The sequence below is a fragment of the Stegodyphus dumicola genome, chromosome 1 (genome assembly GCF_044657685.1).
Source record: "Stegodyphus dumicola isolate Sdum_Otavi_A_Nest chromosome 1, ASM4465768v1".
NCBI lineage: Eukaryota > Metazoa > Arthropoda > Arachnida > Araneae > Eresidae > Stegodyphus > Stegodyphus dumicola.
The window spans coordinates 87,525,799-87,539,164 of NC_140768.1; the positions used below are offsets into that span (position 1 = coordinate 87,525,799).

At 29.5% G+C, this 13,366-nt stretch overlaps 1 protein-coding gene across 4 annotated transcripts in view; it reads left to right on the forward strand.

Moving 5' to 3' along the window:
* The first annotated feature begins 1,895 nt into the window (after positions 1–1,895).
* The window catches only part of LOC118201465 (dual specificity protein phosphatase 19-like), an 80,110-nt gene continuing 68,639 nt past the window's right edge, over positions 1,896–13,366 (forward strand). The window contains exons 1-3 of one of the 4 annotated variants that reach the window (XM_035373571.2): positions 1,896–2,038; positions 2,468–2,717; positions 11,563–12,876. In XM_035373571.2, coding sequence (XP_035229462.1) covers positions 2,024–2,038; positions 2,468–2,717; positions 11,563–11,972 — 675 coding nt within the window. In that variant the 5' untranslated portion in view covers positions 1,896–2,023 and the 3' untranslated portion in view covers positions 11,973–12,876. Of the gene's footprint in view, positions 2,039–2,079; positions 2,355–2,467; positions 2,718–11,562; positions 12,877–13,366 lie in introns of those variants that run through there. The other 3 variants (XM_035373570.2, XM_035373572.2, XM_085817603.1) reach the window with 3 other exon arrangements.

The window sequence follows — 13,366 nt, forward strand, 5'->3', positions numbered from 1 at the left end:
CTTATAATAAAAAAACTAGTGTTTTGCAGAACATTCTTCAAAATGTAAGCTCAAAACCCAGCGAAAAAAAAATTTTTTTTGGTCCTTTAAAGAAAGGTCATCTAGAATTGGAGCAGTATTAAACTGGTTAGTCTAATAGATCTTCGTAAAACTTGGAAAACAGGTTCCTTTGTAGTTAGTTGAGTTGATAAAACTGGAAGAAAATATGGCAACGTGAAATTTAAAATTAAACAAAAAAGGCAGCCTTAGTTTGGCGTAGTTTTTTAGTCCAAAGGAGCTTTGTCCCTGAAGGACTTTGTTTTCGTTTTGCGATTTTACGTTGAATCACTATAAATGTCCGTTTCACTTTTCAGACTCTTGCCACCAAATGTTAGAGTCCTGCATTATATTTGACGAAATGAAATAATGAAAAATCTGCGTAAATGTACGCATATTTCTCGTATTGTGATATAACAATGACATATAGAGCCATCGAATTTTGAATGACGTAATCCTCCTACGAATATGGGCATGTGGAAGACCAAATTTGAAATTTGTTTTATTATCGATTCCATATTTTGTAAAACTTTAACGAATTTTTGAGTAACAAACTCAAGGATTTCAAAGCGAACAATGGCAGCACTCTACGGAAAAAAAAAAAAAAAAAAAAAAAAAAAAACTTTTTATCTTCAGCGCGTGAGACTGTGTATCAGGACTTCTATAGATATGCTCTTTTTAAAAATTTTGCGATTTTGCTATTGAACTGAATTTTATGATTTAAGTGCAAAGAACGTGATATTTAATAAATAAAGATAACAAAACATTACAAAAGCGCCCCTTTGGACATCATTTAAAATCTGAAACCTTTCAGATTGAAAAAGAATTTTTTTTAAATCAGAGAATTTTATTTTCAAAAAAGAGAGGTTTTTTTTTTTTTTTTTTTTTTTTTTTTTTTTCTTTTTACTCTCAAGAAAAGAGACATGTATCTGATCGCTTTCGGTAGAATTGTTTAAAATTTACTTGAAAGATACATGACTTTTTTGCCGACTTTTATATAGTAGGCTAAAATAATAATAATAATAATAATAAAACCAGCACCTTAGCAACATTTTTGTGTCATTTGGAAATTTTTATAATTTATTTTGACCCTATTTTGCAGATTTTTCTTCAGTTTAAAACATTTACTCCATTCGATAACAATATCTGAATGATAAAATTAACTACGAGTACATTACGTGGCGTCTACTATAGTTTTAAATTACCGTATTTTCCGGCGTATAAGACGCACCCCTTTTTTATACACATTTTTGAAAGATAAAATTTTATTACTGATCATTATAATGAATTTGCAGTATTTTAAATGTAAAGTAATACAAATACAAAGTAATACCTTCTGCAAATACCCAATATATCTGCGAAAGAACACCTTTTAATCGCTTGATAAATAATCATTTTTGTAGAGACTATAAGTCCCGCTTTTCTGTGGTCTTAAATCCAAGTATTCAGCTCTGCCTCAAGTTCAGGCCAATGTGTTCCCCTTCGTAGGTTACTGTGAGTAGCTTTTTTTTAAGATCCTTCTCCCTGATTCCGCCAAGTTCTTATTATTTTCTCAGTTGGGGGTGACCCGAAATGCCTTTCTGCAGCCCTGTTTCCATGTTCTTTAGCATACGCAATCACACGTAGCTTGTATGCAATGTTATAGCAATACCGAAGCTGATTTTGAGCCATAACTTGCCAACAAATTTAAAAAAATTGAACACTAGACATTTCATACACTTACCAGTCGCTCACAAAAATTGGAAAGTTTAAACAAACCCAGCTGTGATCGTCGATGACGCATTCACTGAAATCTATGTAACTGTAATATTCCCACACTCCGCCAAAAAAAAAAAAAAAAAAATCGCATAACTCCGAAAAGAGGAAATTTCCATAAATGAATGCAATCAAAACCTGAGTATCGACGTAGAAGACGCACTCCATTTTTCAGACCTAAAAGTGCGCCTGATACACCGGCAAATAAAGTATTTTTATTATACCGAGTAAAATGGCTGTGCAGAAGGTAAGTATTGACCTTGATTGTTGAGAATTTTTACTTTGAAATCTGGCATTACTCCAGTCGAATGATTTGTTTGTTTACATTTGTCATATTTCGTATTCACTTGTTGTTGAAGCTTGTCTCGGAGTTCAAGGCTGTGATATCTTTTATATTTTCTTCATCATGATAACATCAAGCAATAGAAATTCTTCAGATCATACTTTTTATCGCGTTTGGGCCATTTTTTGCTCAAAACGTGAACTTTGCTCTTCCCATTCAGCCATGAAGATAGTACTTAATTTTGAAATCACTTTAAACTTAAAATAGCTCGAAGAAACACGTAAAGCGTCCATATATATTTATTATATACATATAAGATGAATAAAGATTTATCCCAGTGAAATTAATTTTATTCGCTTTTTATATTATGAGTAATGCTTCTTTTCTTTGCAGTGTTTACATTCTTGGGCTTTCGTATGTGAAATGCAACCGACAGATTTACTGGATCAAGTTCGGGGATTTCGAAGTGACAGACTGAAACGAGTTTCAACTAAAGTGACTGCGGGAGACGGCCAACAGTACGTAGAAACACTACAAGATTCTGGAAAATATACTATTCTAAAATCCGGCAACAGTACGGGGTACGTTGTGGATAACAAAGAAGATATAACCGTGTCACTGGTTGTGCAAGGATTAATACTTGGTGAGTAGACATTTTTTTATATCTAGATTATATATCATTAACCACCAAGTTGTGATGGGGAATTGTCGGATTACAGTGAAATATGTTCTCTCCTGTATCTTAGGAAAAATTTAATAATTTAATATATATGTGTGCTATTTTCATTATCTCTGTTTAGTTCTACTGCACTACTAGAATATTTCAGTCACATCTTTAGTTAAATATGTAAAGGATCATTAACATAAATAAATAGACACATTCACTATCTGTAGCAATAAAAATTAGCAAAACATTTGAAACTATGACTGCATTGCCTGCTTTGTTTTGACAGTTGCTGTTTGTGTTGTTGAATGTCTTTAAATTTATATTGTCATAGTCTAAAGTAATGATGACATATTTGCAATGTCTTGTACATTTTTTTCAAGCAACATAGTTAAGTTTGAAAACTACTCATTTTTGGAAATAAGTAACACAACTAGCATATGTATTTGGTAATAAATATTTTCATTATATGATAAAGCTGTAGAGGCAGCTGTGGCTGATTGAACACTTTCTTTTATTGTTAAACCATTCTTGAATATAAAATATACTGCTAAGTTGGTACAATCTGCCTGTTCCTAAATAATTTTGTGTTTTTTTTTCACATCTTAACTATAATGTATTTGATGAGATAAAGGAAAATGGCCACATGTTAGCAGAACAGCAGTTGATAGAATAATGCAAACATTCCATTTTCAAATTTTAAATATTAAATATTAAAATCCTATGATGAGGATTAATTTTGAAATGACATATTTTAGAGAAACTTATTATAAGTAGTTATTATATTTTAGGACAGAAAGGCAAAATTCCCAGATTAGATTAAGTTTCCATTGCAAATAAAAGTTAGAATTTTGTTTTATATAATCTTTTTGTTATATATATGCACTTATTATGTAATACTAGTTTGATTTGTGCTGATTCTTGTATACCTATGCAGTCCTTCTATTGTATACTAAAAAAAAAAAAAAAAAAAAAAAAAAAAAAAAAAAAATACAGTAAAAGCTGGACTATCTGTTATTCAGTTAACAGGAAAGCTGGAATAACTGAAGTATTTTAGAAATTTTTCAATGAAAATTTACACAAATGAAAGACTTGTAAAGGCATCATAGTAATTCAAAATTTTTCTATAACATCTAAAATGTAAATAATAATTATTCGGTTTTCGTTCAGAAGATGTCACTTATATTCTTCCCACTGTTGTATTCTTCATATTCCAAGAATTCATCTTTGAAATAAATGCTCCATACAGGCATCTTTTCTAGTCTAGCAGTTTTCAGTGAACAAAAGCTATTGCTAGACAGTGCTGTGTAGCTCTAATAATGATAAACATGACATACAAACAATGATAAAATTTTTGCCATGCCATACTGTAAATCCCCTTTAATTCTTGATAAGCTAGTATAGTTTTATTAAAGATATAAATCATCTGCTGTTTCTGTGTCTTACACCCACTGTTTGACGAAAATGATTTGAATTTGCGACCTGCCTTCTTCATAATATCATACAAGGAATATTTCAAATTTACAGATCTAGGCATCAAGAAAAGTTGCTTTAACAAGCATTATATGCAAATTATATGAAAATTGATAAACATTAGTGATGCAATGTGAAAAATTATGATTAACAATTTAAGTTTATTGATGTATACTTGATCCGTAACTTGTATCTCGTAATTACCTAACTAAATAAGGAATAGCCAGTAGTTCTGCTAAAATGCTTGGCACAAGTTTGGTGAGGTCTCTGCCATATTTCATGGTCATTGGTACTTCATAATCCCTTGAAATATTTTAATTTATGTGTTTAAGGCTTACAAACGTACGTCAGCTTTTATGCAGGAAATGCATTTTTTTCTGCAGTCTTACATAATTTTAAATGTAGGTTTCTGATAACAAATAAAGTTATTTTTTTGTAATTTTAGACAGGAAATTTTTTTTATTCATTTAAATACTTTTAAATGTGCATTACATTTCTTTGTATGCTCAACTAACCAGAATATTCACATATCCATCATTTCCCAAGCTTTCGGTATAGTCAAGCATGTACTGTGTAAAGGTTGCATAAAGAAATCAGACGTGATTAAACTGTAGAATTTCAATGCTACTACTGTTCTACTGCTATTATATAAGTTTTTTTTTTTCCCTTTCCAACTTTTAATTTGAAATACTCTGTTTTTTTTTTTCCTTCCCAACTTTTAATTTGAAATACTGTACAATGGCTTACAAGAGTGTTCATACACTTAAGAGTTTCAGATAGATATCACTTTATTCATTATTAAAAATTAATATTTTAGAATGAAAATTTTTGAGTAATACCTATTAATTTCTCTTAGCTAAATTACATTGTTTGACTATATTAAAACTTTTTTTTAGGAAAATCATTAATAAAAAAGTAACAGAAACGTTACCTCACAAAAGTCTTCGTATGCTTTAAACGAATTTGCACATATTATTAAATATTGTAGTATTACTGTAAGTTAGTATTTTGTAGCATATCTTGCAGTGTTTATGACAGCTTTCAAACATCTGGGCATAGAGTCACCAGTGTTTTTGTAATATCTACCTCAATGTTCCTCCATTGTTTCATCATTACTGTTTTTAGTTTGGTTTTTTTATTAATGTTTTGTCTTCATACTATAACCTCTAATTCTCTTCAAATATGTTTTTTTGCGTTTATATCTGGTGACTGAGGTGATGTTTTCAGAACTTGTGGACAATTATAGACACCCAAAAGTTGAACATTGAGGGCCGCTGATAAGAATCCTGATAAGAAAAAAGTTGTTTCCAGATCCCAAATTTTAAGCAGATAATTTTAAATTATCTTTTAAAATATTAAAAAAAAAAGCATGGTTCATTGTGCCATCAGTAAATACTAAATTATTTAATCCTGATGCTGACATGCACCCGTCACACAAGAACACCTCCACCTCCATGCTTTACTGTTCCAACCAAAGTCTTGGGATTAAGCTCCTTAATTTTTCGCCATAGACTTATATGCCTATCGGAATCAGGAATGCTAAATTTTCTTTTATCTGCAAATAAGACATGATTCCAGTACGCTTCAGACTTATTTACCATTGATTTTGAGAAGAAAAGCCTAAGCTTTTTATTTTTTGCACTTCAAAAATATTTTCTTTGAGCAAAGTGCCAATGTAATCCAGCTGATCTGAGAACTTGTTGAAGGGTTTTAAATGAAATTGGAGTAAAAAATTTTCAGTAAATTTTGTAGAAATCTTTAAAGCATTCAAACATGGGTTTTTCTCAGATTTTGTAATTATAAATCTCAGATCATGTTGAGTCACATCAAGTCCTCTTTGCCGGACAGCCTCTTCTTACTTTATTTTGGATCCTATTTTCTTCTTTAAAGCATTTTATGATATACTTCACCATAGAATGGGAGAAATTTACTAATTTATTGATATTCCGATTATAAAAAATTATAAATTTTGGAATGCTGTTCGTTGTTTCCTTAGGAATATGAGCCACTCTTAAGCATTTAAAAAAAAAATATAATGAAGTAAGAAAGCAAAAAATAAAGCCAAACGATTTTTTAAACGTCAGCAAAATGCAAAATGGAAAAAAAAAAATACAAAAGGGGTAGACAATAATTTTATTTATGAAATTTTACGAAAATGTTTTAGTGTACGATCATTTTTTGTAGCGTGCTTTATGTATGCCTCCTTCCATTTTCAATTTTAGAAAAAGAAAATAAGTTAGTATTAAAAATTAAAAAGTTTGGTTTTATTCAAAATCATATGGAGATGATATGAAAAAATATTGGGCTTTATATTTGAATTCAGCTCTGGGTTACATTGCTTTCCCTACAAATTCTTAAGGTGTGCGAACACTTTTGGGAGACACTGTATGTATTTTTCAGAAAGTGAAACTATTTATTTTTTTTAAATCATAAGAATTCAAATTGCATACTATTAAAAAAAAAAAAAAGATTATGGCCAAATCTATTAGTCATTACCTATCATAAATCTATAACACTTCTCACCTGTAAGATTTTAATATAGCTGCAGATTTAAGTTAAAAAAAAGTATTTTTGAAGCACTATCTAATGTGATATTTGGTTTTTATCCTTAAGTAAAGCCTAATGAATCAGATAATAAACTTTTTATTAGTAGTGTGACATAAAAAGAAATGTCTGATATTGTCAACCAATGTGCTGTGTCTTGATTAGAAGGTGGGATTAATTTTTTAATATCCTTTTTTTTTTTAAATCATGTGACTGAAATATTTTTCCGGTAATCTTTTCAATCAGTTCTTTAACTGTGTGCTGTTTTGATATCATAGATTGGCATCACAGTTTATATATTCCTCAAAATTAACCTCTGCTTCCAGAAAATTTCAGTTCGTGATCTGAGTCACAGTTTCATCATTGTATTTGTTTTTGATGTTTTTGTTTGATTCTGGATTTGAAGACTCTCCTTTGATGAAACAATTTTTTAATTGTTTCTGATTTTTAATTGTTTCTTAACTTCATCCCTAGCTAAAGTGATGATATTCATGGACTCAAGTGTGTTTAACTGATTTAAAATGAAATTTAACATTTTGTTGTTTTTACTGTTACTGGCAATTATCTTGAATGCCCTGCCTACATTAATCATGTATCTCCAAAAGTATGTATTCCAGAGCTGCTGTACAGCTCTCTCAAAGACAAAGTGTATGAAACATAAACTTCCGCTATTGCTGACTTAAAAGATTGATTCAGTATATGTAGTGAATTTCTCAAGCATTGCATTGACTTAAATAATGTTCTTGTCATTTTATCTAAAGAAATGTATTCAACAATGGGCTCATAACTTGTGTTATATGATGTTCAAAACATATTATAGCAAGAGCTTATGTAATAAATATATGCAAGAAAATATGCATTTTACCTTTCATTAGCATTTTAAATCTTTAAAGACTTAATGTCATAGTTCTTGTTTAATGATGGAAGTTATGACACTGTCATCCAAACTTTTATTAACTCAAGTCAAGTGTCAGATAAAAGAATATTTTCTAATTTTTCAGGCTTGGAAAGTAACACTGATGTGGTTGTTGGCAAATAGACACTCATAATAAAATGTTATTGAAGTAGTTCTTAATCTTTGTACAATATTTTTAATAGCAAGTGAGAATTCATTCTTCAGTGCAAAGAGTTAAAAACTTATATAAGGTGTTTGCAAACAATTATTCTGTATCAAAATCTGTAATGCATTGAATTAAAATTATGTTTTATTAATTACTAGACGCTATGTGGCGAGCCTTTGTCTGGCTTTTAAATGTACCAGAAAAATGTCTAAAGGGACCAAACATTAAATTTAAAACTGCACAGAATTTTACTCTGTAGAACAGCTTTATCAAAATAAAATAAATAAATAAATAAAAAAAAAAAAAAAAAAAAAACACAAATTTTAATAAAAATGTATTACATATAAAAAATTACAATGAAATAAGCAATATCCCTTAATACAAATATTAATTATCCTAATAAATAAAGTAACTAACTTCCTGGTGTAAAATCTTAAGAACTCAAATGGTATAAAGGAAGTTAAGAACATTGTTTCCTTAAAATAAATCATGCAAAACTTTTTATGTAATTAAAATTATATATAATTAAAACATAATATAAAAATTACAATGAAATAAGCAATAAATCTCATATTTCAAGAGAAAACTGTCAGTAGTCCAGTATCTAAAGCAATGAATTGGGGAAAAAAAAAAAAAAAAAAAAAACGCATTTTAAATCTTTAAAGACTATCATCAGAAAGAATGAAACTATCATCAGAAAGCACATACACATAATGGGATGACAATTCAAAATATATGAACCTCTTTGCCAATAGTTAATAAAAAGAGAAAGAGAAAAAAAAGGAAATTCTTTCTGTTGTGGCTTGTGAGACACATTTGATTCAGAATAAGAAGATTGCAATGTGCATGTCCAAAAATCAAAAGAATGAATTTCTAAAAGAATGAAACTATCATCAGAAAGCACATACGTACACATAATGGAATGACATTATTCAAAATATACAAACCTCTTTGTTATTAGCTAAGAGAGAGAAAAAAAAGGAAATTCTTTCTGTTGTGCCTCGTGAGACACATTCACGTCAGAATAAGATTGCGATGTACATGTTGCGTGCCCCAAAATAAAAAGAAAATAAGCAGCATTTTATCTCATACTTTCAACAGTCAGCAGGCCAGTATACAAAGCATTGAATGAAAAACTGTTGCCAAAAAAGAATGAAACTATTGAAAATGATGCCATTTCATAAAAAAAGACAAGATAAAAAAATCTGATTTGAATTTTGAAAAAATCACTTCGAGGTGCACTGGCTCTTGTCTAGGTGCACTTAGGTACCAAATTTCTTAGCCCTGGGTCTATAAGCTTGCGTGCAGCATGAACGAAAGACTCTTTCTTTTATTATATGTAGAGATAACAACAGTGCTAGTGTTTATAAACATCATTAGTTAGATACATTCTGATTTATATGTACTGTGAGTTACATGAGCTATTAAAAATAAAATAATAACAACAGAATAATAAATATGTATATTGAATTTAAATCATGCATTATGCTAAATAATGCATAAACATATGTTGCCATTTATAGTATGAAATATAATCAGATCTACTTTAAACTTTCCCTCCAAAAAACAGCATTCCAAAAAAACATGCAAATAAGAAATAAAAATCCATTATAAAATGAAAAAGTCTTTAATCCGGACTCTTTGGGACTTCAGCGATTCCACATTATCGATTTTTCTGGACTATAGATTATCAGTTTAAATCTGGTAAGATGGCATGCAGAAATTATAAAATTAAAAATATGAAACCGTAGTTTATGAAATAAAGAGCAATTATGATCTAAAGGGTAAAAAAAAAAAAAAAAAAGCTTAATATTTATTTCTTTACTTTATTAAACATTTCTTTCAACGTGCGCATGCGTAAAGCATACATTACGCATAGTCGAAATTAGAAAATTGCAACTAGAAAACTATTTGATGTGTATTCAGGATATTTATAATGATGAGGAATTTGATTTAAATCATATCAAAGAGGGTGTACATTGAGATGAAATACTACATTTAGTAAGGAATTATAAGCCGAATAAAATAAAAACATCTGCCCTGAAGATACAGAAAGCGCTGACAGATCAACTTTCCAGTTCATTGCGCGCCTTCACGTCCCCCCCCCTGTAGAGCAGCGTGAAATTGATAAACAGATTTCGGAATGGTTAGAGAAACAAAGGATATGCCTTTATCCATTTTTTGCAGCAATTCCACTTTTTGTTTGATGGACATCGAAACATGCTTTCGCTTTGTAGATCCTTTGGCAGCTCCAGAATCGGAAATTCTTTTTGACATAATCGAAAGTTCAAGCTTACTTTTATAAAACTGCTCTAACAGTCTGCAAAAAATAATAAGCCGGATCCAATTAGAAGATTAAGGAACAATGCAATCTGCAACATTAACTGAAATAGATAATTAGATAATTTTAGCTTAGCTTATACCGTCCGTTATACATCAAATGCACATGCATAAACGTATTATGCACATGCGTAGACGCATTATCCATTTACGCATGTGCAGAAAGTTTGTAGCTTTGAGGTCTGGATTATAGATCATTCCAGATTATGGACGTCCGGATTAAAGACTTTTGACTGTAATATAAAATTAAATGGCAATGTAAATAAATTAGTTATTAAAATACAATGGTTTATTGCTATATGGGGGTACTGTGTGTTTTAACATTCACACTTTTGCAGCTTTATTGTAAAAATTTCATTTGCTTTGTATTTTACACTGTAAAATGCAATTGTTTATTGCTATTGGTGTTTACTTTAGCATTTACACTTTTGTAATTTCATTGTGAATATTCCTGTTTATCTTTTTTTTTTTTTTTTTTTTTTTTTTACATTGAAAAATATAATTGTTTACTGTTGTGTGGTGATGGCAATAGCTTCAGCATTCATATCCTTGTAATTTCATTGCAAATATTCCATAGGTCTTGTATTTAGAATTGTAAAAGACAATTGTTTATTGCTGTGTGATGCTGGTGTTTGCTACAAGGTCCACCATTTTTCAATTTTGTTGTAAATATTCCATTTAACTTTCAGCTTAGATTGCAGTTATGATGTTTGCTAAGTAGTGATGTGTGCTTCAGAATTCATGCTTTTAGAATTTTGTTCCTTTTGGTTTTGTATTTTACATTGCAAATTGCAATTGTTTATTGCTATATAATAATTGTGTTTACTATAGCATTCAGGCTTTTGCAATTTCATTATTACATTTTGTCTTGTGTTTTACATTGTAAAATACAGTTGCTTATTGTTATTTGCTAATGGTGTTTGTTTCAGCATTCACTCTTTTGTAGTTTTGTTGTAAATATCCCTTTTGTTTTGTAATTTTGTGGAAAATATTCCTTTTTTCTTGTATTTTACATTATGAAATACTATTGTTTATTACTATGTGTGGATGTTTAACTCAATATTCATACTTTTGTAGTTTCATTGTTCATTGTAAATATTCCATTTTAATTTGTATTTTATGTTTAAAAATTTTCTATTTTGTCATGTATCTTTCGTATTAATATTTACATTTTTACTGTTTTCATTTTAGTGTTTGTATATTTATATAATTACCAGATTGCCTTTGGGTGAGGAAAGCTCTCATGGTCAAATATTCCCTTTTAATTTAAATGAAAAAATTTAAACCTTTATTAGCTACTTTATATTACTCCAGCTTATGTGTGTTTGAAAATCAGTTATATATAAAACTTTATTTTTGTTTTATATTTTTGGATATTCTTTTTTGTTTTTCTTATTTATATTTAGGTTCTCAAGATGTAGCCATGGAGTTGAAGATATTAGAAGATTTTAATGTGACTCACATTTTAAATGTTGGCTATAAAATTCCTAATTATTTTGAGTCCAAATTCATTTACAAAAATGTGGAAGTATTAGATGATCCATCAACAGATATTAGAAAGTTCTTCGATGGTTGTTTTGAATTCATTGATGATGGGCGGCAGGAAGGCTGCACATTGGTTCATTGTAATGCAGGTGTCTCACGTGCTCCAACTATTGTCATTGCATACTTGATGAAAAAATATCACATGAAGCTTAAGGAAGCATACGCTCTTGTTAAAAGTGTGAGATCAAACATAAGACCAAATGATGGCTTTATGAAAGTTTTAGAAGAGTATGATAAAGAACTCTTTGATGGATTTGGGAAGACAGGGTGAGTTTTCAGCTGATTTTAATTCCCAGACAAAGCCTTCAGTTTAATTTTTAGAAGCATAGTTACAGTACAAATAACGTATCAAGTTCAGAACTTCGGCAATGCAACAAACATGCTGGAGCAAGACCTATTATCTGGCCATAACAATTTTGTAAATTAGATTTAATGTATTGTGAGAGTACAAAAACTAAACAAAATTTGTGTAGAGTGATTCTGTGAATGGATTTAGTAACTGGAAACATATTAGAAGATAAACTATAGATAATGCGTTTTGTGTTAACTTATGTGTAAGAATTTGCCGTGTTGTTGCTTCATGAAAGCTCTTCAGGGTTCAAATATTCACCTTCTGATTGAAACATCATTAAAGAGAATATGAAGATTTATTTCTTTACGGTTATTATGCTGTAAAATTCCACAAATGTATTTAATGCTCTAGCAATTAATTAGTTAAACCTTCTGTCTTATTACTTTCCACAATTCTTGACAGCTTTGAAGTTTTTCACAACTGACTGATCTTTGGCTTCTTCAATCCATTAAAAAAATTTAGTAGAATGTGTAATAAGAGAATTGTTTAGGAATAAACACATTGGACTGAGTTCAGCAGTTCAGATTATTTGATAATGAAAACTGTCAATATTTTTGTTGCCTTCAGTAGATTTTTTGCTTAACATTCAGCAGTAATGATCCTTGATCCTTCCTGTGAAGCAATAGTTGTACTTTTCTGGTTACTTCCAAATCATCATAGCTTAATGAGATAGTATTCATACTGGATATATGTGTGCTGGATTAATAGGTGTGCGATACCACTGCTTTCTGGACTACGAAACTGTCACTCTATTCTTATCTGTTCGTTGTTGAATAGCAATCTAAAATATTGTAGAAATAAAAATAAATATTTTTGTAATTTCTGTGATGAAAACTTATTTACAGAAAGTTTTCTTATTTCATCATTCTCTTTTCATAGGATAATTATATTTTGGGGAAGATGACATAGTTCAAGGAAGCAGCTTTAATAACAAATATAGCAAATTTCTTTAATTGTTAACTCTATTACAGCTGCTGTTTTCATCTCATCTTCTGGTAGATAATCTAGTTTTTAATTGTTCATTTTTACTAAGGAAAATGTTTCCCAGAAATAAATTAATTCATTGAATTAATGAAATTTCAATGCTGCAAATTCAATCCTTCCCCTGCCATAGTGATTTTCTAATTTTGCTTATTAAATATTATTTGATTTGAATTCTGGTAATATACTATAGACCTTGTAGATGATTCAACCAGTGTTTAATTAGTTAATAGATGTATTTAATTTTGTTTAACACAAGTTACTGATATATTACTAAGTTTATCCATACAGTAATATATGCATTAATTATTAATTTTATTTTCATAATTGTA